Source organism: Crotalus tigris, unplaced genomic scaffold (assembly GCF_016545835.1).
Source record: "Crotalus tigris isolate CLP2741 ecotype Arizona unplaced genomic scaffold, ASM1654583v1 scf7180000017690.20705106771:4171800, whole genome shotgun sequence".
Taxonomy (NCBI): domain Eukaryota; kingdom Metazoa; phylum Chordata; class Lepidosauria; order Squamata; family Viperidae; genus Crotalus; species Crotalus tigris.
Window position 1 is genome coordinate 3,425,972 of NW_024096569.1, and position 27,621 is coordinate 3,453,592.

At 51.3% G+C, this 27,621-nt stretch overlaps 1 protein-coding gene across 4 annotated transcripts in view; it reads left to right on the top strand.

Moving 5' to 3' along the window:
* ZFHX2 (zinc finger homeobox 2) overlaps positions 1-22,893 on the top strand; it is a 42,244-nt gene extending 19,351 nt beyond the window's left edge. For all 4 annotated transcript variants that reach the window (XM_039338098.1, XM_039338101.1, XM_039338100.1 and 1 more), the window contains 8 exons: positions 386-855; positions 2,647-2,878; positions 4,819-4,884; positions 6,901-6,950; positions 9,494-9,694; positions 12,291-12,423; positions 15,732-19,178; positions 20,333-22,893. In XM_039338098.1, the coding sequence (XP_039194032.1) occupies positions 386-855; positions 2,647-2,878; positions 4,819-4,884; positions 6,901-6,950; positions 9,494-9,694; positions 12,291-12,423; positions 15,732-19,178; positions 20,333-21,174 (5,441 nt within the window). In that variant the 3' untranslated portion in view covers positions 21,175-22,893. The remainder of the gene's footprint in view (positions 1-385; positions 856-2,646; positions 2,879-4,818; positions 4,885-6,900; positions 6,951-9,493; positions 9,695-12,290; positions 12,424-15,731; positions 19,179-20,332) is intronic.
* Positions 22,894-27,621: the final 4,728 nt, after the last annotated feature.

Consider the following 27,621-nt stretch of genomic DNA (forward strand, 5'->3'; position numbering starts at 1 on the left):
TACGACCGGTTGGGGGTCGCGGCATTAAAAAGGTTGAGAATCACTGCTTTACAGAGTCGGCCTATTACCCCAACAATCTAGGTCCTCATTTTACTTGGAAGGATGGAAGGCTGAGTCAACCTTGAGTCGGTCAGGATAGAACTGCTGGCAGTGAGCAGTGACTTAGCCTGCAATATTGCATTCTAACCATTGAGCCATACTTTCCTCATAATTCTCACTCCTTCATAGCAGGGTTTCCCAACCGTGGGAACTTTAAGAAGTGTGGACCAACTCCCAGTATTCTGGGAGTTGAAGTCCATACATCTGAAAAGTTCCCACGGTTGGGAAACCCTGCCCTGTAGATACCCGAAACTCACAATGCCCACTTTGTTTCTCGTCTCTGCAGCCCCCACCTCTCTCTCTCCTGAACCTGCTCCCCCCTCCTCACCACCAGCCCAATCTGGACCCGATCCGCTGGCCCCCCAGAGATTGTTCAGCTGCCTGGTGTGCCAAGTCTTCAGCACAGACAGCCTGGACGCCCTCCTGCGGCACGCCTCCGCCCCACGCTCCCTGCCCGAAGTGGAATGGAAAGAAATTTCCGGGGACCTGCACCGCTGTCGCCTCTGCGCGTACGGCACCCAGTTGAAAGCCAACTTCCAGCTTCACCTGAAGACCGACAAGCACGCCTTGAAATACCAGCTGGCCGCTCACCTGCGAGAAGGGGGCAGCTTGAGTGCACACCTGGGGGTGGAGCTGCCGCTGGGACCGCCCCTTCACCTGCATTGCAACCTGTGTGAATATGAGACCAACAGCAAGGAAAAAATTCAACTTCACGCGGCGGGCAGCGGCCACCAGGAAGCCCTGCAAGGTTATAAGGTACCAAAATGGGGCAGGAGGCAGAGAAAAATAGGATGGAGAATAATAGTCGGTAGAGGTAGTCCTCGGCTTATGACCACGATGGAGCCCAGAATTTAGGTTGCTAAGTGAGACGTAGACCGAGCGAGTTTTGTCCCGTTTTACGGCTTTCCTTGCCACGTTCGCTAAGCGAATCGCTGCAGTTGTTAAACTTAGACACACAGTTGTTAAGTGAATCTGATATTCCCCCGTGGGCTTTGCTCGGTGGAAGGTCACAAAAGAGAGTCACGTGACCCCCAGGAACACGGCAACCGTCTTAAACATGAGCCAGTTCTCAAGCATCCGAATAATGTAGAATTACCTGACCGTGGGGATGCTGCAACGGACATGTGAAACACGGTCATAGGTCACTTTTTTTTCAGTGCTGCTGTAACTTCAAACGGACTTACAACTGTTGTAAGTCGAGGACTGCCTGTACAAGTGTTACTGAAAAGAGGTGCAGCAGCTGTCCCCAAAGGACATTGATTAGGTTGAATTTGAACCCTCGAAAAAGTGCAGAGAAGAGCAACACAGATGTTTAGAGGACTGGAGGCTAAAACATGCAAGGAACAGTTGCTGGAATTGGGGATGTCTAGTCTAATGAAGAGAAGGACGAGGGGGGACATGATAGCAGTGCTCCAATATCTCAGGGGCTGCCCCAAAGAAGAGGGAGTTGAGCTATTCTCAAAAGCACTGAAGGCAGGACGAGGAAGTAACGGGTGGAAGATAACAAAAAAAGTTGGAAGGTATCTTGGAGGTCTTCTAGTCCAGAGATCCCCAACCTTTTGGGCACCAGGGACCGGTTCCGTGGAGAGAGGTTTGTCCGCGGACCGGAGGATGCGTGGTTTTGTGTGCTGCCTGCGTCTCGCGGATGGGGCTTGTTTGTGCAGACCAGTTGCTGGTATGCCACAGCCCAGTACCGGTCTACGGACCAGGGGTTCGGGACCCCTGTTCTAGTTCAACCCCCTACTCAAGCAGGAGACTCTATACCACAGCGGCTCCCAACCTTTTCTATACCCCGCACCCCTCGAACGCTTCTGATATATTCTCGCACCCCCTTACAAAAGTTCGAAATAACAGCAACGAATTACGAAATATACACTACAATTTTAAAAACCCTCGTTTTCAAAACCCCTGGAATATCGTCTCACACCCCCGGTTGGGAACCCCTGCTACACCATTTCCGACAAGTGGCTGTCCAGTCTCTTCCTAAAAGCCTCCAACGATGGAACACCCACAAGTACTGAAGGCAAAGCCATTGGACTGGTTAATTGTTCTCACTGTGAGGAAGTTTCTCCTTCTTTCCAGGTTGCTTCTCTCCTTGATTCGTTTCCTTCCGTGGTTTCTTCTTCTGCCTTCTGGTCCTTTTGGAAAACAGATCATTAAAGAGAAAGCCAACCCAGGAAAGATGTCCTGACAGCGAGAACAATTAATCAATCAGTGGAACAGCTTGCTTCCGGAATTTCTGGGTGCTCCATCACTAGAGGTTTTTAAGAAAAGATCAGACAGCCTGTTGGCCGGAATTAGTACAGTCTCTCGTGTTTGAACAAGGGGGGGTTGGACTAGAAGACCTCCAAGGTCCCTTCCAGCCCTATTCTAGAAAGGGGTAGAGATGAAGGCCTCTATAAGGAGGTTTAAGTCCAAAGCGGGTATGGAGAAAAGGGGACAGACCAGTAGTCTCACTAGGAAACCAGTACCACTAGGAATGCTGATGGGGAAGACACAGGGCTGTTCTCTTAAGAACGTGCAATCCCTTTCTCGCTTCGCCCCTAGTTCCTTCTGGAAATGGAGACCACCTCGTCACCCCTGCCCGCCTCCGAACCCACGCAGTTCCGCTGCCTCCTGTGCAACACGGACGCGCCCAGCCGCCTGGCCATGATCCAGCATTTACGCTCGCCCCAGCACCGCGAGGCTCACGGCCAGTGGCGCCTCCAGCTACTGCAGAACGGCGAAGGCACGTTGGGTCTCGAAAGATACGTCTGCTTCGTGCCCGCCAACACCGCAGGTAACCGCCGCGCCGCTCGGATCACAGGCGGGATGACGCCGTGGGCCACGCCGACGGCCGTTGGGTCCCAACGGACGCGAAGAGTCGAGTTTGAGGGAGATTGATGGGTGGGGAGCAGCGGGAAAGGACCCACAAGCGCGTTCCCATGAGGAGGTCTGCAGAAGGGGACACGTTCTCGTTCCTGAGGGTGGGTGGGAATTGAGACCCCCCCTCCCCAGGGGGTAGCAAACACTGTGCAATTTCTTAAGCCTGCTGAGTGTTTAACTCCGGGTCTCGCTCCGTGGATGTTGGAGTGCAGAACCGCTGAGCGTGGTGCGTCCCCGTTCTTCCTCCTCTCTTCCAGCCCCCGCCAGCCTCCTTCTCTCCGTGCCCCCCCCCAGCTTCATAATGGATTATGACAGCTACTGGGGGAGGTTGCCTAGCAACCTGCAGGAAGAATGAAGGAGAAGAGAAATGAGACCGAGATATGTAGGCAGACCACTGCCGGGGAGATGATGAAGGGGAGGGGGTGGAAGGAAAGATATATATATTTCTCCCTCGCCCAGCTGAGGCTGCCCACCCACCCCCTTCTCCCCCCCCTTCCCGTACTGGGGAACCCTATCCAAGCGGTAGCTATTGGCCATCTTCCCAGCTCTGATTTATTGGTTGCAATCCACCTGACCTTGCGTGCTTACCTGGCAGCGGAAGTCAACAGGGATCAGCAGGACGGGAATTTTTTTAAAAAAAAAAAAATAGAGGGGAGGGGTTGCCAGTGGGCACGCGTGATTGAAAGCGGAGTGATGGCTCAGGACCATGGGCCAAAGATGTCACCTTTTGCAGAAGAGGTGAAGGGGCGGCCGGAGAGAACGGCGGCGCGTCCAGGCTAAAGCCGCGACTGAACGGGACCCGGGCGGGCTTAGGGATGCAGGAATTCTCCACGGCGAGCCGTACGTGTTGTGAGGGGGACTAGCTCCTTGTCAGTGAGAAATGGGGGTCTTTGTAACCTGGCGGGCGTATTGAGCGGTGTTAATTGAGTTGCCGATGGTAGCCGGGCTGCGTCTATCGGCCAGGGAGGCCAGCCCGTTCAATATTAACGATCCCACTCAGGTTGAGAGTTTAATTAGTCGCCGATGAGGATAAAATCCTGCATCGTGCGTCATTCAGGTTTTTCCACAGCCTTCTGGATGGGATTCCCGCCCTCTCTCTCTCTCTCTCTCTCTCTCTCTCTCTCTCTCTCTCTCTCTCTCTCTTTTGGCATCTTTTCGAGTTTGTGGTCTTCCAGGCCCCCTGGATGGTGAAAGACAGGACAAGACATGTTAGCTTATGCAAACTTGGTTTGATGCCTTAGGGAAGTGGGCGCAAACCCAGACCGGGTTACAAGTTCCAGGAAGATGGGGGGATGGTACTTCCAGCACATTGGAAAACCACCCGCTACAGGTCGTCCCCATCTTAACGACCCCATAAGTGAATCCCGAATTTCTGCTGCTAAGCGAGACGTTGGTTAAGCGAGTTTTGCCCCCTTTTACAACCTTTCCTGCTACCGTCCTTAAGCGAATCACTGCAGTTGATACATGAGTAACCCGGTGGTTAACACGAATCTGGCTTCCCCCGTTTGACTTTGCTAGACAGGTCGCGAAAGGGGGTCACATGGCCCCCGGGGACACTGCGACCGTCATAAATACTGACTAGTTTCCAAGCATCCTATTTTGATCACATGATCGCGGGGATGCTGCAGTCGTCGTAAGTATGAACCAGTTGCCAGGAGGTAAATCACATGACGCTGCAACGGTCGTAAGGGGGAAAAATGATAAGTCCCTTTTTTTTCCCACTGGGGTTTTAACTTTGAGTGGTCGCTAAATGAACTGTTGTACGTTGAGGAACGACCTGTGTTAGTTTGGGAGAACTTCGCTTCTGTCTTTTCAAATTTACCTTGATTCCCACTTTGTTGTCTCCGTTTCCAGGGAAGGAATCTGTCCTGGATAGCTTAACCCCTGAAAGAGAAAAGCAGAATAAAACGTGGATCGCTGGTGAGTAACTCCATGGGTTAATGCAACCCACGCGCCCCATACAGGTAGTCCTCTACTTACGACCACAACCGAGCTCCAGATTTCTGTCGCTAAGCGAGACGTCTGCGAAGCGAATGGTGCCCCCTTTTACGACCTGGCTTCCCTCTGTGATTAAGTAAAAATCACCGCAGTTGATAAATTCATAACCCGGTTGTTAAATGAAGCTGATCCCCCTCTCCCCATTGACTTTGCCGCAAAAAGGGGGAATCACATAACCCCGGGACGCTGGCCACCGTCGTAAATACGAACCGGTCGCCGAGCATCTGAATTTTGATCACAATGACCGTGGCAATGCTGCAACGGTCGTCAATGTGGAAAAACGATCGTGAATCAGTTTTTTCTGGTGCCGTTGTCACTTCGAAACGGTCGCTAAACGAATCGTGAGTTGGAAACCTGAGGCATTTTGTGTCAATCAATGAAAGATGGATCTTTCTTTGTCCTCCTCTGGGGAAGAGGGGGTGATGACCCCCCCCAAAAAACCCCACGGTGGGGACTCCCCATTGGGGGAAGCCTCAACCCACCGAGAGTTTTTACTCAATCCTGGTCTGAACAACAAGCCAGGATTTGGGTGGCTTCAGTTTGGGGCCTAGTTCTCGACTTAACAACCGTTCGTTTAGCGACCGTTCAGAGTTACAACGACGCTGATGAAAGTTAGAACCGTTTTTTTCCTCACACTTTAACGGCCGTTGCCGCGTCTCCCCGTGGTCGTCTGATCCAAATTCGGAACGCTTGGCAACTGACTCGTGTTTGTGACGGTGGCAGCACTCCTTGGGGGGGGGGGTCGCGTGAGGCCCTTCTGAACCGGCAAAGTCTAAGTGGGGAAAGTTGGACTCCCTTAACGACGGGGTGACTAACTTAAGTGCTGCAGGGCTTCACTTGAACAACGGTGGCCAGTGAGGTTGCAAAATGGGGCAAAAGCCCCTCAGTGAGTGTCTTGTTTAGCGAGAGAAATGTGGTGCTCAATCGTAAGTCGTAAGCCGAGGACTACGTGTGTGTGTGTGTGTGTGTGTGTGTGTGTGTGTGAGAGAGAGAGAGAGAGAGGGGGGGGGGAGAATTGCAAGTCCCAATCTCTCCCCCGCACCCACCCTTCCAGCTTCATGCAAATTGCACACTTGGTGGCCTTTCTTTTTTCTCTTTTTTCTTTCCTTTCTTTCTTTTTCTCTCTTCCTTCCCACCTCTCTTCCCTTCCCTTTTTTTCTTCTTTCCTCCTCCCAACCTCCCCCTCCCTATTATTCCCTTCTCTTTTTTCTTCTATCTCCCTTCCCCCTCATTTTCTTCCTTCCTTCCTCTTATTCCCTTCCCTTTCTTCCTTCCTCCTCCCTCCCCAATTCCCTCCTCTTCCATCCTTCTCACCTCCCCCATTATTCCCTTCCCTTTCTTCCTTTTTTCTTCCTTCCTTCTTCCTCCCTCCCCCTCCTATTTTCTTCGTTTTTTCTTTTCCTTCCTTCCCTATTCCCATCCCTTTGTTCCTTTTTCTTCCTTCCTCCCTCCCTCCTTTCCTATTCCCTCCCTCTTCTTTCCTTCCATCCTTCCTTCCTTCCCACCCCTCATTATTCCCTCCCCTTTTTTCCTCCTTCTTCCTCCCTTACCACTCCTATTTCCTTCCTTCCCTCTTTTCTTCCTTCCTTTTTCTTCCTTCCTCCTTCCCTTCACTCTCCATATTCTCTCCCTCCCTCCCTCCCTCCCTCCCATCCATCTTTCTTCCTCTTTCTTTCTTTCTTTCTTTCTTTCTTTCTTTCTTTCTTTCTTTTCTTTCTCTTTCTTTCCTCCCTCCCTCCCTCCTTCTTTCTTTCTTTTTTCCTTCCTCCCTCCCTCCCTCCCTCCTTTCTTTATTTCTTTCCTTTCTTTCCTCCCTCCCTCCCTCTTTCTTTCTTTTTTCTTTTCTCCCTCCCTCCCTCCCTCCCTCCCTTCTTTCTTTCTTTCTTCCTTTCTCCCTCCTTTATTGGCCAAATGTGGTTTTTTTTTTCCCCTCCACAGATTCCAACGAGACCGAAGTGGCAGCTTCTGGCAGCGCGGGGGACACTACGGTAAGTTGATCCGTTTCTTGGGTTTTTGTGGAGAGGGGAAGCCTTCTTAACAACACTTCTCACCATCGGTTCCCCCCCCCCCCCATGCCTGCCTTCCACCCAGATTTCGGGCTGCAGGGTCTTAACCGCCCCCCCCCCTTGCCCCTTTCCCCAAATGCACAGAAAGTAGCACAGGTCTGCCTGCCGACTCCCAGCAGGAGGGCAGATGTTTCTGAATTAAGACTAAAATTAATTAGCGTTGTCTGCGGAGGCGGAAAGGGGGGGCAAGAGAGGTGCTTCGCCCACGCAACGCCAATTGGGTGCAGTCAACTGTGAACGGAGGAGGTTAATCAGAGGAGCGCCAGGCGCTGGGGCTGCCAGCCTAGCCGAGATTCTTTCTTTCTTTCTTTCTTTCTTTCTTTCTTTCTTTCTTTCTTTCTTTCTTTCTTCCTTCCTTCCTTCCTTCCTTCCTTCCTTCCTTCCTTCTTTTTTTCTTTCTATCTTTCTTTCTTTCTTCCTTCCTTCCTTCCTTCTTTCTTTCTTTCTTTCTTTCTTTCTTTCTTTCTTTCTTTCTTTCTTTCTTTCTTTTTCCCCTCCTGTTTAAAATTATAATGACGGATTGGAGTTTTATACCGACTAATAACAGGAGCTCTGTCACGTCAAAGGGTTTTAAAAGGCCGCTCATATTTTCAGCTTCTGGAGCCCTTCTGGGCTGGGCGTTAATTGCCGGCCTTTCTGGTGGGGTGGGTGGGCTAGGGGCCTGAGGATCCAGGGGCTGGGGATGATGGCCCTTGTTTTGCCCTTTTCGGGAGTCCGGCTTTGTTCAACCAGTCACGTCCAGGTGGGGAGCTGGAAGCCCACTGCTCTCTGCTTTTGTTCAGATTCCAAGCTTCTGTCGGTCGGTCGGTCGTTTTAAGATTTTTTTTTTTTTTTTAAAGGAAAACCACTATGCAGAAGGGCGAGGGATAAGCCTCGTTGGTGTTCCAAATTGAGCAAAAATACAAATTAACTCTTGGCTCTAAGGTGGTGGATTAAGAATAACTCTGAATTCCCTCCCTCCCTCCTTCCGTCCATCCTTCCCTCCCTCCCTCCTCCCCCTTCTTTCCCTCCCTCCTTCCTTCCCTTCATTTCCTCCCTCTCCTTCCTTCCCTCCCTCCTTCCTTCCCTCCCTTCTTTCGTCCCTTCCTTCCCTCCCTCCTTTCCTCCTTTTTTCCCTCCCTCCCTGCTTCCCTCCTCCCTCCTTCCCTCCCTTCTTCTGTCCTTTTCATTTCTTCCTTCCCTCCGTCCTTCCCTCCCTCCTTCCTTTCCTTCATCCCTGCTTCCCTCCTTCCTTCATTCCCTCCCTCCCTCCCTCCCTTCTTCCATCCTTTTCATTTCCTTCCCTCTGTCCTTCCCTCCCTCCCTCCTTTCCTCCATCCCCTCCTTCCTTCATTCCCTCCCTCCTTCCCTCCCTGCCTCCCTCCCTCCTTCCTTCCCTCCCTTCTTCCGTCCTTTTCATTCCTTCCTTCCCTCCGTCCTTCCCTGCCTCCCTCCTTCCATCCCTTCATTTCCTCCCTCCCTCCTTCCTTCCCCGCCTCCTTCTGTCCCTTCATTTCCTCCCTCCCTCCTTCCCTCCCTTCCTTCCCTCCCTTCCTCCCTCCCTCCCTTCTTCCGTCCTTTTCAGTTCTTCCTTCCCTCCTTCCTTCCCTCCCTCCCTGCTTCCCTCCTTCCTTCCTTCCCTCCCTCCCTGCCTCCCTCCCTTCTTCCGTCCTTTTCAGTTCTTCCTTCCCTCCTTCCTTCCCTCCCTCCCTGCTTCCCTCCTTCCTTCCTTCCCTCCCTCCCTGCCTCCCTCCCTTCTTCCGTCCTTTTCATTCCTTCCTTCCCTCCCTCCTTCCCTGCCTCCCTCCTTCCATCCCTTCATTTCCTCCCTCCCTCCTTCCTTCCCTTCCTCCCTCCCTCCCTTCTTCCCTCCTTCCTTTCCTTCATCCCCTCCTTCCTTCCCTCCCTCCCTGCTTCCCTCCTTCCTTCCTTCCCTCCCTCCCTGCCTCCCTCCCTTCTTCCGTCCTTTTCATTCCTTCCTTCCCTCCCTCCTTCCCTTCATTTCCTCCCTCTCCTTCCTTCCCTCCCTCCTTCCTTCCCTGCCTCCCTTCTTCTGTCCCTTCCTTCATTTCCTCCTTCCCTCCCTCCTTCCCTCCCTCCCTCCCTCCTTGTGGACCCAACCAAGTCTTTTGTACATGACCCTGGCAGGCAACTCTAACCAGCTGTGACAATCACCTTATCGCTGGGATCTTTGAAGACTTGTAGACTTCAACTCCCAGAATTCCCCAGCCAGCCTTGCTGTTGCATGCCAGGTGCATGTAAAAAGAAACAAACAAACCAACCCAGTTGCAGCCACCATCTTGACTTTTTTTTCCCCAGCCTCTCCCAGATCCATCTTGGCTTGGGAAATGGCGGTTGATCGAAGCCAGCTCTGCTTTTGGGGGGGGGGGCGACTTGATCCGTTTGAACCCTTTCTGGTGTTCCGGCTACTCTCCTTTCTAATTGCTTCTGGTTTTTCTCTTTTCAATTCTTCTCGCGCTGCCCAGGTCTTCTGCTGCCCCTATTGCAACTACGCCGACCAATCAGCCGAAGCCGTGCGGGCCCACACCGTTTCCCAGCATGCCGTGCAGCCCAAGTTCCATTGCCCGCTGTGCCAAGAACAGCTGGTCGGCCGGGCCAACCTCCACTTCCACCTCAGCCACGTTCACAACGTGGTGGCCGAATGTGTGGAGAAGCTGCTGCTGGTGGTGGGTGCAAGGACCACGGGCCTCCCGGGGAGGAGGGGACCTTAGCCGCTCGCCCCCCCCCCACCATTCAGTCCGATTCTCTGCCCGCCGGACTGGGGAGACGCTCGACCTGTTGAATGCCTGCGGGCACGGTTGCCCCAAGGGGGCTCTTTTTTCGGGAGGCAGCTGGACTTCCTTCTTTTTTCTTTGAAGACGTTTCGCTTCTCATCCCAGGAAGCTTCTTCAGGTTCTGACTGGATGGGTGGGGGAATGGAAGGATTTGTACTCCTTTGCAGTCATCTGGTCATTTGTATTCTTTTAGAGCAGGGCTAGGCCACCTTGGCTCTTTTATGACTCGTGGACTTCAACTCCCAGAATTCCTGAGCCAGCCACGCTGAGGGGAAAGGGAGAGGTTTCCAAGCTGAGCCATGCTGGCTCAGGAATTCTGGGAGTTGAAGTCCACGAGTCATGAAGGGGCCAAAGTTTCCCTCATGCTGGCTCAGGAATTCTGGGAGTTGAAGTCCACGAGTCATGAAGGGGCCAAAGTTTCCCTCATGCTGGCTCAGGAATTCTGGGAGTTGAAGTCTACGAGTCATAAAAGAGCCAAGGTTGCCTACCCCTGCCCTAGACCAGAGGTGGGGAACGATGGCCCCTTTTTATGACTGGTGGACTTCAACTCCCAGAATTCCTGAGCCAGCCACGCTGAGGGGAAAGGGAGAGGTTTCCAAGCTGAGCCATGCTGGCTCAGGAATTCTGGAGTTGAAGTCCACAAGTCATAAAAAGGGGCCATCGTTCCCCACCTCTGGTCTAGGGCAGGGGTAAGCAACCTTGGCTCTTTTATGACTGGTGGACTTCAACTCCTAGAATTCCTGAGCCAGCCATGCTGAGGGGAAAGGGAGAAATTTCCAAGCTGAGCCATGGTGGCTCAGGAATTCTGGGAGTTGAAGTCCACCAGTCATCAAGGGAGCCATAGTTCCCCCATGCTGGCTGAGGAATTCTGGGAGTTGAAGTCCACGAGTCATAAAAGGGGTAGGCAACCTTGGCTCTTTTATGACTCGTGGACTTCAACTCCCAGAATTCCTGAGCCTGCATGGCTCAGCTTGGAAACCTCCCTTTTCCCTCAGCGTGGCTGACTCAGGAATTCTGGGAGTTGAAGTCCACCAGTCATGAAGAAACCAAAGTTTCCCTCATGCTGGCAGGAATTCTGGGAGTTGAAGTCCACGAGTCATAAAAGAGCCAGTGTTGCCTACCCCTGTTTTAGAGGATTGTGGAGGCCATTTGGAGGTTTATCGGTGTCCTCAGGGTCTCCTGAGTGGTGCAAATGGGTGTGGAGCCTTCTTGGGACTGTTGAAAGGACTGTGTGGTAGACTGGAGATAGATGGTGTTTGTCCCTCCCCCTCTGTTGAGGGAGGGCTGTACAGTTTTGACCTTAGATGGCCTCTTTGACCCCTTTCAAGCCAGCGGTCCTCTCTGTCCAGAATGTGGACTTTGCTGTCTTCAAAAGAGCGGCCATGGTCTTCTAAAGGCTGAATCATGTCCTGATGGGTTTGTTCTCTGGTGGGCCATGTGTTTGTGAAGTGGTTGTGTTGTTTCCCCAGTGTACAGATCTGTGTACACACAGTCCTTTGAACAGTCCCAAGAAGGCTCCACACCCGTTTGCACCATTCAGGTGACCCTGAGGACACAGATGAACCTCCAAGTGGCCTCAACAATCCTCTAAAACAGGGCTAGGCCACCTTGGCTCTTTTATGATTCGTGGACCAACTCCCAGAATTCCTGAGCCTGCATGGCTCAGCTTGGAAACCTCTCCCTTTTCCCTCAGCATGGCTGGCTCAGGAATTCTGGGAGTTGAAGTCCACGAGTCATGAAAGAGCCAAGGTTGCCTAGCCCTAGCCTAGCTCTAATCAGTTCCTTATTCCTCTGCCTGAGACAGCATGAGGGAAACTTTGGTCCCAACAGTGGACTTCAACTCCCAGAATTCCTGAGGCAGCATGAGGGAAACTTTGGCCCCTTCATGACTCGTGGATTTCAACTCCTAAAATTCCTGAGTCAGCCATGCTGAGGGAAAAGGGAGGTTTCCAAGCTGAGCCATGCTGGCTCAGGAATTCTGGGAGTTGAAGTCCAGGAGTCTTAAAGTTGCCAAGGTTGAGGACCCCTGATATAGGGCACGGGTGGGGAACCTTGGCTTTTATGACTCGTGGACTTCAACTCCCAGAATTCCCGAGCCTGCATGGCTCAGCTTGGAAACCTCTCCGTTTTCCCTCAGCATGGCTGGCTCAGGAATTCTGGGAGTTGAAGTCCACGAGTCATGAAAGAGCCAAGGTGGCCTACCCCTGCTCTAAAAGAATGCAAATGACCAGATGACTGCAAAGGAATATAAATCCTTCCATTCAGAGCTGAAGAAGCTTCTGGGACGAGAAGAGAAACGTCTCCCAAGAAAAAAAACAAGGATGCCCAGTGGCCTCCTGAAAAAAAAAAAGCACTTTTGGGATGACCTGTTGGTTGAGTGCCTGTCTTTACAGGATCGGAGAGGGAATTTGGAGCTAAGGGATGAGGGAAGATGAGCTACTTCGATGGAGGGACATTTACCGGGCCCTGTCTCTGTTTTCTACTTCAGGCCACCACGGTGGAGATGACCTTCGCCACCAGGGTCGTTCCCGGGGTCTCTCTCCCTCCTGACCCACCCAAACCGGGTGGGACCCTCGGCGTAGAACAAGAGGCTGGTCCAGAAGCCCCCGGCCCCTTTATTGGTAAATGGTTCATTTATTTCTTAATTTTTAATCTTATCTTTGTGATAAGATTATTCCACTTTTATTCCACTTTACAGGTAAGTTCTCGACTTTTTACCGCCGTTCTTTTGGCGACCGTTCAGAGTCGCAACGGCACTGGGAAAAGTGACCGAGGAGCCTTTCTCGTGCTTAATGACCGTCGCAACAGCCCCGTCGTGATCGAAATTTTGGAGGCTTGGCGACTGACTCATATTTACGACGGTTGCAGCGTCCCGGAGTCACGCGATTCCCCCTTTTGCGACCTTCTGACAAGCAAATTCAAAGGGGGGGGGGAAGCTGGATTTGCTTTGCAACTGAATTACCAACTTAACAACGACAGTGATTGGCTTAGCCAAGGTGGGAAAAAAGTTCGTAAAATGGGGCAAAACTCACAACAACCGTCTCATTTAGCAACAGAAATCTTGGGCTCAGTATTGGTCATAAGCTGAAGATTATTTCTATTTCTTTGTCCTCGTCTTGCTTCCTTCTTCTTTCATCCTCTTCCTTTAATCCTCTTCTTCCTTTCTCTTCCTCCTCCTTCCTTCCTTCTTTATCCTCCTCCTCCCTTTGTCCTTTATCCTCTTCCTTCCTCCTTCTTTATCCTCCCGTTTCTTCCTCCTTTATTCTCTTCATTCCTTCCTCCTTCTTTATCTTATTCCTTCCTTCCTCCTTTAATCTTCTTCCTCCTTTACATTCCTCTTCCTTATCTTCCTCTTTCTCCCTTCCTCATCCTTTATCCTCTTCCTCCCCCTTTATCCTCTTTTCCTTCCTCCTTTACTTTCCTTCTTTATCCTTTTCCTCCTTCCTTCCCCTTCTTTATCTTTCTCTTCCTTCCTTTCCACTTTATTCTCTTCCTTCCTTCCTCCTTTATCTTCCTCTTCCTTCCTTCATTCCCTTCCTTCCTTCCTCCTTTACGTTCCTCGTTTATCCTCTTCCTTCCTTTCTCCTTCCTTAATCCCTTCCTCCTTTATCCTCCTCTTCATTCCTCCTTCTTTATCTTCCTCTTCCTCCTTTATCCTCCTTTTCCTTCCTCCTTTATCCTCTTCCTTCCCTCCTCCTTTACCTTTTTCCTTCTTTATCCTTCTTTATCCTCCTTTTCCTCTTCCTTTATCTTCCTCTTCCTCCCTTCTTCCTCCTTTATCCTCCTCATCCTCGTCCTTCCTCCTCCACTTCCAGCAGTTTCACTAAACGTTCATGAAATTAGGATACGCAATTGGTCCTCACTTAGTGCCCAGCTCACCATTATGATGTCACAGCATCTCACCATCATGTGATCATCCTTCGGAGCCTCCAAAGTCATTGGGAAAGCTAGCGGGAGGTCACAGATGGCGGATGCAGGCAGTCCTTGACTGAAAGCCATTCATTTAGAGACTGTTGAAAGCTGCAGCATCCCGGGATCACGTGATCACCATTTGTGATCTTCCTTTCTTTCCGACAAGCAAAGTCAACGGGGGGAGGGATTCATTTAGTGACCGTGTGATTCACTTAATGACTGCAGGGATTCCCTTAATTGTGGCAAAAGTTGTAAAATTGGGCAGAACTCGCTTGGCAACTGTATTGCATAGCAACAGAAATTCTAGTCTCAGTTGCGGTCGTAAGTTGAGGACTATCTGTACTACTTTGCCTTGTTTCATTCATATCCTCGGGTCTTTTTGAGGTTTTGTTTTTTTGGTGGGGAAGGGTCTGCTGAGCAAAGGAGAGGAATCTGGGTGGGAAAATAACTTCTTAGTGTGTGAGAAAGAGATTACTTGAGTATCTGGATGGAGATTAATTTGATCTGACAGGTTATTCTAATAGCAATTAAGTCAGTGGAGAGCCAGTTTGGTGTCATGGCAAAAGCACCAGGCTAAACATCAGGGGATCTTGAGTCTGCTTATTCCCCAGAAGCAGCTGGGTGACCTCAGGCCAGTCAGTCTCCCCGGGCCCTGAGAAGCAGGCAATGCCAAATCATTTCTGAAAAATCTTGCCAAGAAAACTGTAGGGATTAGTTCAGACGGTCACCCGAAATCAGAACTGTCACTTTCAAAAGTAATTAATATAAATGCGTTTATTTTATCTTGGCCCAAAGTCACCCAGCTGGCTTTCACGCTTAAGATGGAACTAGAACTCCCAGTCTCCTGGTGATTGGCCCAGTCACCCAGCTGGCTTTCACGCTTAAGATGGAACTAGAACTCCCAGTCTCCTGGTGATTAGCCCAAAGTCACCCAGCTGGCTTTCACGCTTAAGATGGAACTAGAACTCCCAGTCTCCTGGTGATTGGCCCAAAGTCACCCAGCTGGCTTTCACACTTAAGATGGAACTAGAACTCCCAGTCTCCTGATGATTGGCCCAGTCACCCAGCTGGGCTTTCACGCTTAAGATGGAACTAGAACTCCCAGTCTCCTGGTGATTGGCCCAAAGTCACCCAGCTGGCTTTCACGCTTAAGATGGAACTAGAACTCCCAGTCTCCTGGTGATTGGCCCAAAGTCACCCAGCTGGCTTTCACACTTAAGATGGAACTAGAATTCCCAGTCTCCTGATGATTGGCCCAGTCACCCAGCTGGGCTTTCACGCTTAAGATGGAACTAGAACTCCCAGTCTCCTGGTGATTAGCCCAAAGTCACCCAGCTGGGCTTTCACGCTTAAGATGGAACTAGAAATCCCAGTCTCCTGGTGATTGGCCCAAAGTCACCCAGCTGGCTTTTATGCTTAAGATGGAACTAGAACTCCCAGTCTCCTGGTGATTAGCCCAAAGTCACCCAGCTGGCTTTCATGCTTAGGATGGAACTAGAACTCCCAGTCTCCTGGTGATTAGCCCAAAGTCACCCAGCTGGCTTTCACACTTAAGATGGAACTAGAACTCCCAGTCTCCTGATGATTGGCCCAGTCACCCAGCTGGGCTTTCACGCTTAAGATGGAACTAGAACTCCCAGTCTCCTGGTGATTAGCCCAAAGTCACCCAGCTGGGCTTTCACACTTAAGATGGAACTAGAACTCCCAGTCTCCTGGTGATTGGCCCAAAGTCACCCAGCTGGCTTTTATGCTTAAGATGGAACTAGAACTCTCACTTTCCTGGTGATTGGCCCAAAGTCAGTCAGCCACTTTTATGCCTGAGGCAGGACTAGAACTCAATGTCCCTTGGTGATTGGTCCAAAGTCAATCAGCTGGCTTTCATACCTCACACAGGACTAGAACTCACTGTCTCCTAATTACTAGCCTGCTGCCTTCATTACTAGCCAACACTGGCTCCCTTCTAAAGGGATATTGACAGTCCTGTAACTCTTTCCTCTCTTCCCTTTCCTTTCAACAGCACCAGCCGCAGAGGAGAAAGCCTCCCCGACACCGGTACTTTCCCCTGAGACCCCCCCACCCTGTGTCGCCGCCTCCCCGCCTCCTAAGGAGCAGCCCGAAAAGTCACTTCCTGCCTCGCCACCCCCACCTCCTCCTCCTCCTCCTCCTCCCGTCGTCACTCCTCAAGAGCCGGAAGAGGACGACCCTTTGCATCCAAACATGACCCCCGAAGAGCAGCCGCTGCCAGCCCCGCTCCTCGCGGACCCTCCCGAGGCCTCTCCACCCATCCTGCCTAATCTGGATTCCCGGCACCCGCTGTCCTACCGCAAGGCAACCAATTTCGCCTTGGACAAATTCTTGGATCCCGCCCGTCCCTACAAATGCACCGTTTGCAAAGAGTCCTTCACGCAGAAGAACATCCTGCTGGTGCACTATAATTCGGTCTCCCATCTCCACAAGATGAAAAAGGCCTCGGCGGACCCTACCGTGTCGTCTCGGGGGGAGCCCGGCGCCCCCGGGGCTCTCCAGCCCTCTTCAGACAAACCTTACAAGTGCACCACCTGCCGGGTCTCTTACAACCAGAGCTCCACTCTGGAGATCCACATGCGCTCCGTGTTGCACCAGACGCGCTCCCGCGTGGCCAAGATGGAAGCCGCCGGCAAGGTGGACGTGTCCCCTGCTGAGCTGGAGCCTCCCAACGACACCCCTCTGGAAACTGAGGCCCCCAGCTGCGTCCAGGTGCCTGCCCTCCCGTTTCTCACTCCACCTGCGGCAGAACTACCCCGCTTCCCTACACCCCTTTTCACCCCACCCCTGCTGCCCCCTTTTCCTCTGGTGCCGGAGTCCCTTCTTAAACTGCAGCAACAACAGCAGCAGCTGCTGCTCCCCTTTTATTTACATGACCTGAAGGTGGCCCCCAAATTGGCCTTAACCACGCCAACGCTGACCCTCCCCACCCCGTCGCCTGTCCTGCTCCCACCCCTGCCCCCCAAAGAAGAACCGGCCCCCATGGCCGCGAGTAGCTCCAAGGTAGAGGCAGCCGAAGAGACTGAAGGAGAAGAAGTAGATGGAAGTCAAGCAGGGAACGAGGCTTCTCGCACGGCCGCCAAAGCCCTTCTAGAGAATTTCGGCTTCGAGCTAGTGATCCAGTACAACGAGGGCAAACAAACCACCACCGTGCCCCCGACTGTGCCCCTGCGTCCCCCCATGGGCAAGCTGCAATGCGGCACTTGTGGGAAACAGTTCTCTAACATGCTCATCCTGAAAACCCACGAGGAGCACGTGCACCGGCGGTTCCTGCCCTTCGAGGCACTCAATCGCTATGCTGTGCAGTTCCGGAAGAGTTACGACAGCATGTATCCCCCGCCTCCTCCCGTGCTCCCAGTTGAGACAACTGCGATCACCACTACTGCAGCAGCAGCAGCAGCCGTTTCAACCGTCACCACCACCGTCCTGGAGAATACCACCGTCACTGTGACGCAATCCTCCCTGCCGCTGGAGATTCCCTCTCTCTGTCCTCCGTTTTTGATGCAACCCTTGCCGGTGGTCATGCCCCCACCAGAAAGCGAGACTCCCTGTGTACCTCCTGAATGCCTGAAGTCTCTCTGGTTTCGAGGGGAGGAAGAGGAAGGCAAGAGCGCATCGTCTGGAGTTCTGGAGCTTCCCCGCGGGAGCTTCCCCGCAACCCGACGTTTCTCTCGTACCAAATTCACCGAGTTCCAGTCACAGGCGCTGCAGTCCTTCTTTGAGTCGAGTGCTTATCCCAAAGATGGTGAGGTGGAGCGTTTGTCTGCCCTCTTGGGGTTGCCCAATCGGGTCATCGTGGTCTGGTTCCAAAATGCTCGCCAGAAAGCCCGAAAGAGCAGTGGGAACGAAGCGAGTATGGGCAACTGTGGAAACACCGCAGTGCAGCCGTCTTGTAAGAAATGTCGGACGGCCTTCCGCTGCATCTTTGAGCTGATGCGCCACCTGAAGAAGTGTTACAACAATGAGCTGGATGAGGGGGAAGAAGATGGAGGTGAGGAAGAGAATGAAGGGCCGGAGGAGGAGGAGGAGGAAGAGGAAGGGGACGAGAAACGAGAAATTTTGGACCCTAGTAGGGATATGAAGACAGATGGTATTGGAGACAAACCCGTGGAAGAAGAGCAGCCCGTCCACTCGGTACCCCCAGATATTTCCAAGAACTACCCCTGTGATCAGTGCACCGCCGTATTCTCAAGCAGCGACCTCCTCAATATTCACCGCATTAGTCACCTGCCAGCAGCTGGCCCTCCCTTGGCTTCGACTGGTCCTCAACCTCCCCTCGACACGACCCCGTTAGTATTTGGCGACCGCCCAGTCAACCCAGATCCTTCACGTGCACAAAAGCGAAAACACGAGGATGGGACCTTGTCTCCCACCGGAAGTGAAACTGCCAGTGTTGTCGGGGGAGATAATGAGCCCCCCAGGGACAAGCGTCTCCGTACCACCATTTTGCCTGAGCAACTGGAGATTCTCTACCGCTGGTACATGCAAGATTCGAACCCCACCCGGAAAATGCTCGACTGCATCTCTGAGGAAGTTGGGCTGAAAAAGAGAGTGGTCCAAGTGTGGTTCCAGAACACAAGAGCTCGTGAGCGAAAGGGCCAGTTCCGCTGTAATACCAGTGTCACCACTCCAACCAGCAAGCCTCCACCAACACAACCCAACACTTTCCCAAAGTTCAACCCTCCACCACGGGACACCCCTGTCCATTATGGTGGGTCCTTCACACCCAACCTCCCTGTGGTTAACCTCCAGCCCCTTCTAACTAAGCCAGAAGTTGTCATGGAACCACAGAGCCTGGAAGAAATGGCTGAAGAAGTCCCCAAGGAGCACGAAGACCGAAGCTTGTCTGGAGGAGAGCTGAGCGATTCTTCCTCCTCTTCCTCCTCGGCTGACCTGGACTTCTCCGGTGGCCACCGGAATCGAACGATGGATGGAGGTTCTGGAGAGTTTCACGATTCTTTCGGGCAGAGACGGTATCGCACCCAGATGTCCAGCCTCCAGCTGAAGATCATGAAGGTGTGCTATGGGATCTATCGAACCCCAACCATGCAGGAGTGCGAGGTGCTGGGGGAGGAGATAGGACTCCCCAAACGGGTGATCCAGGTCTGGTTTCAGAACGCGCGGGCGAAAGAGAAAAAGGCCAAGGCTGCTTCCGGCGGGACCAGTGGCGGTGACGAGGCCCCCTCCGCTGCTCAGGCTCCATCTGAATGCCCCTACTGTGAAGTCAAGTACGATTTCTACGTCTCTTGTCGTGGGCATCTCTTTTCTCGTGGCCACCTAGCTCGGCTAAAGGAGGCCATCAAATCCCAGCTTAAGAGTGAGAGCAAGCGCTACGAGCTGGTGTCAGACAAAGGAGCACCTTCCCCAACCAGGCTGGGAGTGCCGGTGACTCCTACAGCCGTGCCATCTTCTCTTGGGACCAAGCCCCCCTTTGTGCCAGGTGAGTGGGATTGTAGAACGGCGGGCATCCAAGGATCGTTGTAGAGCAGTGATGGCGAACCTTTTAGAGACCGAGTGCCCAAACTGCAACCCCAAACCCACTTATTTATTGCCGGGTGCCAGGTGGGTGTGGCCCACTGGGTGGGCGTGGCTGTGGTGGTCATGGCAGACTGGGTGGGTGTGGCTAAGGTGGGCGTGGTCACCTCGATGTTGCTCATGGGGAGGGATGCCTGTGAGGGCCGGGCAGGGTTGGGGGAGATCCAGGGGGTCTCTGGTAGGTGGGGTGGTGGGTAGGAGGCTCGTCCTGCGAGGTGAGGTGAGGCAGGGTGGGGGTGCCATTATCTCAGGGCAAGGCAAGGCAGGGGCCGGGGCAGCTGCTGCCTGACACCATCGGCCCCCGCACACAGAGGCCAGCATGGGGGGCCGACAGTGTCCGTCAGCAGCCGCAGCCTGCCGGCCCCTCAACCGGCACACTCTGGGGCTCTGCAGCCCGCCACCAGCAATTCAGAGAAGTGCCCACAGAGAGGGCTCTGAGTGCCGCCTCTGGCACGCGTGCCACAGGTTCGCCACCACTGTTGTAGCGCCTCGGAGTTGAGTTGCACAGTGGGCTTTACTGTCCAGTGCACTGTACTCTACAACGTACTGTACGTTTAGTGTAGAACGCCCTCCCTGCTGTAGGAACGCCCCGTTCTGATCTTTCCAGGAACACCGTTGATGTTCCACGGTGTCCTCCAGCATTTCCCAAATTCTAAGTTCTGCTCCACGTTTGACCTGGAAGGTTGGCCTACCCGCATTTTTATTTTCTGGTTTCCTTCTCTGGTTCGTTAATCCTCATTTTCACTTTGGTACTTTCCATCCTTTAACCTTCTTGCTCTTTTTTTGTGAGGGGGGGGGAGGGAAATGATTATATATGCAGAAAGCCGAGGAATTTCCCATCCTCTCCTCCATTTTTGCATCGAGGACTGCTGGTGGACTCCCGTTTCGTAGTAGTGAGGTTGGAGGAGAGGAAATGGTCAACCTGTAAAGGCGGGACGATGGTTTTGCAATTGGAACCAGGGGAAAAAAAGGGGGGAGGCCTTTGGAAAGGACACACGTCCCCAATGAGCGAGAGAAGCCTTCCTCGATTCACCTCTCTTTTTTCTCCCACCCCAACAGGCACGCCTGCTTCTTCTGCGGGGATCCTGAGCACCCCTTTGACCTCCTCTCAGCCAGGCCTCTCCTTACCTCAGCATCTGCCGCCCGAATCTGGCCAGGTCGGCCCCTTAACTGAGCCTGTTCCTGCTCCCGAGACCTCCCCAAGTGACAGTCAGGCTGAACTGACTTCAAATTCAGTCCAGGAGCCCTCCTTGTCCTCTGCTGTCACGCTGAAGAACCTCAAGACATTGAAGGCTGCAGTGCCGGCCCTGCTGGGAGGCCAGTTCCTGCCCTTCCCGTTGCCAGCAGCGGCCACTGCAGCCGCAGCCGCCCCCTCTCTTTTCGGAGCACAACTGCCCGGGGCGTACTTTCAGCAGCTCTACGGCATGAAGAAGGGGCTGTTCCCCATGAACCCCGTCATACCTCAGACACTTATGGGGCTGCTGCCCAGCCCCCTGCTCCCAACACCCACACCTGAGCCCCCCGTCGAGGTGTCCGAGGCTCCCGGCATCTCTACAGTCGACGTGACCCACCAGTACCTTTGTCGCCAGTGCAAGGCCGCCTTCGAGAGCGAGGGGGCAGCTGTCGCCCATCAAGCCGCGCTCTGCTACTTCGGGCGCCAGTCGCCGGCCGCGCCACCTCCGCTGCGCGTGCCCGTGTGCACCTACCACTGCCTGGCCTGCGAGGTCCTCGTGAGTGGCCGGGAGGCGTTGGGAGCCCACCTGCGCTCCAGCGCTCACCGGCGCAAGGCCAGCTCCACCACAGCAACCGCATCGGTGTTTGCCAAAGAGGAATCCAAATTACCTCACTCGGACTCCAATCCAAAAAGTAACTCTACCTCGACGACACTACTAGCTTTATAGAGATGGATGCTATACTGCCGCCAATGGAGAGAGATTGACTAGCGAACGGACCTGTGGGTGGGTGGACGCCTGCGTGGACCACCCCTCTACTTCCACCCAACCGTCCTTCAAGGTTCATTTCAGACCTAGGTGCCCCCATTTCTCACTGCCAGCCACGAGGTTTTCTCAAGAGGGATACTCCTTGTGTCCCCTCCCCAGGCTGACTTCAAGGGCCCAGGTCCCCGTTGCAATTTTCATTCCAAAGGTCACTCCGCTTCCACAGAGTGACCGGAGGTTGAGCTGAACAGCAACTCGTCCACTGAGGTCCTTACTAAGCTTCATCTTTAGAGGGTACCCAATTCAACCCTGGCTGTTGCACATGTTCTCCTACTACCGTAGCTTTTCTTCACACTGAACTGTTCTGTCCTTCCTCCCACTTAGAGGTCTCCCTGAGGACCTGTTGATGCGAATTCCCTACCTCTTCCCCCTCTCCCGGGTCACGAGATTGTGTGGCCAGATCCAATGAGATCGACAGCCCGTGATCTCGCCTCTTCCTGCTTCCTCCATACTTTCCTTCCCACCTTTTTCTGTACTCCTGAGTCTTCCGCCTCCTGTGCTACAGACGGGTCCCTCTCTTGAAAAAAAGGCTCCAGAGTGACATCTTCAACCTCTTTCCCACCTGCCAGGAACATCTCAAGACGTTTCCTCCTATTTTAATGACGCCGAGAGATTGGGATGTCCCCCTCCTTTTATAGTATCCAAACCACGTCACCCATCTTCACATCGGCGTTCCAAAATTCTTCACCCACGTGTCCCATAACTCCGTTTGCCCTACCGCAGGTGGCCCCCAAACCCTCCCTTTGACCCATCGGTGCTACCATCTCTCTTGATCTCTTTCATTCACCCCGTTGAAGACAGTTGCTGGCCAATCTTGACGTCCACCACCCTATACTCAAAAGTCTCCTCTCTCACGCACACACTTACACACCTTTACATCTCCCCGCCCCCTTCCATAAAAGCTCCTTCTCTTAACACTTAACCTTCTACTCTTTTACTGCGTTACCGACGGGGAAAACAAAAAGGCCAAAAACAAAACAGAAAGAATGGACAAGAAAAAGAAAAGAAGAAAAAAAAAAGGAGATAAACCCGAGGAGATGAAATTTAAGATGGGGGAGGGATTAAGTGAGAAATTCAGTCTCCCCACATCAACCTAACACCAACCCTCAACAAAGCATGTGCTGCCCATTTTTGTATATTAATGACCATCAAGGACAAATTCCTGAACTGTTGATGGATTTGATCGGCAACCAAACAGGGCGAGAGTTTTCTCTTTCCCGTAATTTTTTTTTCTTTTTTTCGTCTCTCTCCTCTTCCTTTTTCCCACCCCACCCCAGCTGGGTCTTTTCTGGTCCTGGGGAACCAAATAAAACCCGACAACCTCAACTGTCTTTTTCCTCCTGATAGACGACAAGTTCTGTCTCGGCGCGGGGAAACGACGCAAAAAACCTACTCCGATGGCTTTAAAAAAAAATAAAAACTAAAAAAAAAATAGAGAGAGAGAAAGAACACTGAATGACTGACTGACTCTCGTCAAACACGCAGACGCCGCTCCGGGCGCTGCGTGCTGACAAACCTTGCAAAAAACGAAGAAAAAAAAATACTCAAAAAACCCTCTTTAGGAATCCAAAGCTCTTAAAAAAAAAAAAAACTTCTATACAATAACCAAAAAAAAAAAAAAAAGGAGAGAGAGAACACCCACCATCACCAACAACAAAAAGTCATAAAAAGCAAACTGGAAATAATTTTCCTTTAAAAAAAAAAGACTTAAGATGAAGGAGAAGAAAAAAAAAATTAAACCCGTCGCGTTCTTTCCTGCTTTTGTAACACTTAATTTTGGGAGGGGACGATCTTTTGATTCCCTCCCCACAGTGTATTTTGTATTCCCTCACAAACGGACGTGAATTTTTAAGAACTGGACGAAGAAGATGGAAACTCGTGGGTTTAAAGAAGGAGACGCAAAAATAATAATAATGGAAAACCCACCGCCCTTACACAGATACCAAACAAACTACAAGGGGGGGGGGAGTGCTGAACGGAAGAACAGCCGATCCGTCACCCCGTTCTCAACTCTCCTTCGCCCCACAACTCCACACCCCAGAACTGGGGGGGGGGGGATTTGTCTTTCTGTTGTGTATTTAAGGTGAGGGGGTGGGAAGGTTGGGGAATGACTTAAAAAAATTATATTAAAGAAAACCATCTCGAAGGAAAAGAAAAGATCAAATGCAAGATGATTGAGATAAAAAAAAGGGACTGTCGGGATTATTATTTTTTTTTTCTTTCGGTTGGATTCCTCCTTTAAGGCGTTGTGGGTCAGTGTGCAAACGCACCCGGGTTTTTGTTGAGAACGGAGGAGTGTGTAAAACATTTCCCTTCCAGAGCGTGCTGACCACAGACTGGCTTGAGAATACAGGCGATCCTCGACTTAACGACCATTTGTTTCTCACACTTCACAACCGCTGTCGAAGCCCTGCAGTCACGCGATCACGATTTGATTGCTTGGTCACAGCGCTTAAGACTTATATACCGCTTCATAGTGCTTTACAGCCCTTTCTAAGCGGGTTACAGTGTTGGCATATTGTCCCCCCCCCCAAAAAAACCATAATCTGGGTCCTCATTTTACCGACCTCGTAAGGATGGAAGGCTGATTCAACTTTGAGCCTGGTTCGGATCGAGCTCCCGGCAGTGGGCAGAGTTTGCCTGCAATATTGCATTGTAACCACTGCACCACCCCATCTGGTGCATTCATTTAATGCATTTATTATGATCGTGACAACATCTCACCTTCTTGTGATTGTCATTTGTGACCTTCCCCAGCCAGCTTCTCACAAGCTGGCAGGGAAGGTTGCAAGTTGTGATCATGTGAAGCCTCACTGCACCGCTTAACGGTGAATGTTCCGGTTCCTGTCATCGTAAGTCGAGGACTACCTGTAATACACTTCTGTAGCAGCCCTTTTCCAAAATCAGGATGTCCGGTAATGAAAACTTTTGTGCTGCATTTCAGGTGTAGCCTGTTTTTCTTGCACATTCATAATCTCATTTCCAAAAAATCTTGAAAGTATCCAGAAATAATTCATTTTTAGGAAAACGAATTATGGTTTGTTGTTGCAATGCATCATGGGGATGAATTGATAGGGCAGGGGATTTCAGTCTTGATAGCTTTTAAGCCTTGTGGACTTCAGCTCCCAGAATTCCCTAGCCCAGGGGCAGGCAACCTTGGCCCCTTCATGACTCGTGGACTTCAACTCCCAGAATTCCTGAGCCAGCATGAGGGAAACTTTGGCCCCGTCATGACTCGTGGACTTCAACTCCCAGAATTCCTGAGCCAGCATAGCTCAGCTTGGAAACCTCTCCCTTTCCCCTCAGCATGGTTGACTCAGGAATTCTGGGAGTTGAAGTCCACCAGTCATAAAAGAGCCAAGGTTGCCTACCCCTGTCCAAATGCCTGAATTTTGATCACGTGACTGTGAGGAAAAAATATTTAAATATTTAAACCAGGGGTCTTAAAAACTTGGCCCTTTTATGACTCGTGGACTCCCAACTCCCAGAATTCCTGAGCCAGCATGGGGGAACTATGGCCCCCTCATGACTCGTGGACTTCAACTCCCAGAATTCCTCAGCCAGCATGGCTCAGCTTGGAAACCTCTCCCTTTCCCCTCAGCTTCGCTGGCTCAGGAATTCTGGGAGTTGAAGTCCACGAATCATAAAAGAGCCAAGGTTGCCTACTCCTGCCCTCGCCAGCAAGACTGGCTGAAGAATTCTAGGAAATGAAGTCCCCAGGTCTGAAAGCCGCCATGTTTAGAGATCCCTGAAATAGGGTCAAATCAGAAAAGATGCTGTTTTCATCTCCTGCCGAGACAGAAATGGCGGTAGCCGATGGACTGCAACATGCAGCAAATCGTATCTGTGCTAAGGAGCAGAACAACCCCGAAAAATTATTTGAAAAATACACAATAGCCAAAGAACAGATCGTCCTCAATTTACGACCGTTCAGTTAGGGATTGTTCAAAGCTACAATAGCGCTGAAAAAAAGTGACTGACAAACGCCCTCACACTTAATGGCTGTCGCAGCGTCCCAATAATCAGCATGATTAAAATGCAGGCCACTGGCATGTACCTATGACGGTTGCAGTGTGCTGGGCTCATGTGATCTCCTTTTGTGACTTTCTGAGGAGCAAAGTCAATGGGAAAGCTGGAGTCACTTAACACCTGTCTTGTTAACGTTACCACTGTGGGCCACTGGCATGTACTTAGGACTGTTGCAGTGTGCTGAGTCATGTGATCTCCTTTTGTGATCTGACGAGCAAAATCAGCGGGGAAACCGGATTCACTTAATTACCATGGCAAGATGGGTGGTAGGACGGGGCAAACCTCATTTAAGGACTTGTCTCGCTTAGTGACAGAACGTGGTCATAAATCGAGGACTAACTGAATTTTGGCCTAATTGTCCACCTTAGTTCTTTCAAGTCCTGGTTCCCTGATTCCACCGGGCTGTATGTGACTTAATTGGGGGAAGTTTCCCAAAACACTGAAGCATAAGCAAATCAACCTTTTGGATTAACCTGACAGGATAAGTCGCAGAAGAAAACTAACCAAGGTTACTGCTAACCAGCTTTGGGATGTCACCCCTGTAGTCCTCTACAGGTCATTGAATGAAAATGTGGGCCTCTCTGCCTTCCTGGTAGGCAACCTTGGCTCTTTTATGACTCATGGACTTCAACTCCCAGAATTCCTGAGCCATGGCTCAGCTTGGAAACCTCTCCCTTTCCCCTCAGCATGGCTAGCTCAGGAATTCTGGGAGTTGAAGTCCACGAGTCATAAAAGAGCCAAGGTTGCCTACCCCTACGGCTGTCATGGGTGATTGTCACCCATAACGTCTCGTAATGTTGATAACTATCAAGTTGAACTTCAATTCCCAGAATTCCTCAACCATCCTTATCGGGGATGTTTTAAATACATAGAATGATTTCCCAGAATTCCCTAGCAAGCGAAGTCTTTCCTGAGAATTCTGGGACTCGGTCCACACAGTTTAATAGTGTCAAGGTTACCTTAGTCTACCTCAGCGTTTCTCAACTTTGGCAGCTTTAAGATGCCTGGACTTCAACTCCCAGAATTCTCAGCATTGCTGGCTGGAGAATTCTGGGAATTGAAGTCCAGACATCTTGAAGTTGCCATGGGTGAAAAGCACGGTTCTGGATTCAATCATCTCTCGAAATTTTTCCTCAACTTTCCCAGCAAAATAAGAAACTGAGAAAAAACAGAAGATTTGCTCTTGAAATAATACAAAATACATACAAAATCAGGGCCAAACAGCGGGAAGTGAGCGAGACGAGATATTTAGGTGTCTGAGAATTCCTTTTTTGGAAAATGAGTTTCTAGTCCTCATGAGGAGCCAAAATAAAACCGGCTGGTAGAAGAAAAGCTCAAAAGCATTTTAAAAGGATTTTGAACAACCACAACAAAAATGGTAGCACAAATTAATGCATCATCATTGCAGGTTGTCTACATCTGCTTGGATGCCTTGCATAGTAACGCAACATGGAGGAAAAAGCGATGCTCTGATTGGGACACGTTCCCAAGATAATCTCAAGCCTTTTTACTGTACAGGTAGTCCTCAACCTGCGACCACAATTGGAGTCCGAAGTTTCTGTCGCTAAGTGAAACTTGGTTAAGTGAATTTTGCCCCACTTTACGGCCTTTCTTGTCGCGATTGTTAAGTGAATCACTGCAGTTGTTAGTGACATGCTTGTTCGGCAATCTGGCTTCCCCGTTGATTCTGCTCGTCGGATGATCGCAAAAGGGGATCAAGTGACCCTGGAATTCTCCGTCGACCGTCATAAATAGGAGTCAGTTGCCAAGTGTCTGAATTTTGATCGCATGGCCATGGAGATGCTGCAACAGCCAAAAGTGTGAAAAACGGCCACAAGTCACTTTTTTTCAGTGGTATTTTAACTTAATGGTCGCTGAATGAACTTGTAAGTCGAGGATTACCTATATTGAACTGGTCCTGCAGTCTGATTTGAAGCACAATTGATAAAATCCTTTTCTTGAACCCTAACTTAACCTTTGGAACAGTGGTTCTCAACCTGTGGGTCGGGACCCTATTTGGGGTCGAATAACCATTTCACGGGGGTCGCCAAACAACGCAGTCCGCCATTTTTTCTCCCCTTTTCCTTAGCTGTGCTACTCCCTTTTATTCTATTGGCTTTTGAAAGCCAATAGAATAGACTCTCTTGAATAGAGTCTAATTCTATTGGCTTTCAAAAGCCAATAGGAATTGTCCAGGCTGTCTCTGCCCTGCTGAGCCCGCCAAAAGTCCCATTCTGCAAATGGTGCTGCACCAGTTGAGTAGTCCTCGACTTACGACTGGTTGAGTAGTCCTCGACTTACGACCGGTTGGGGGGTCGCGGC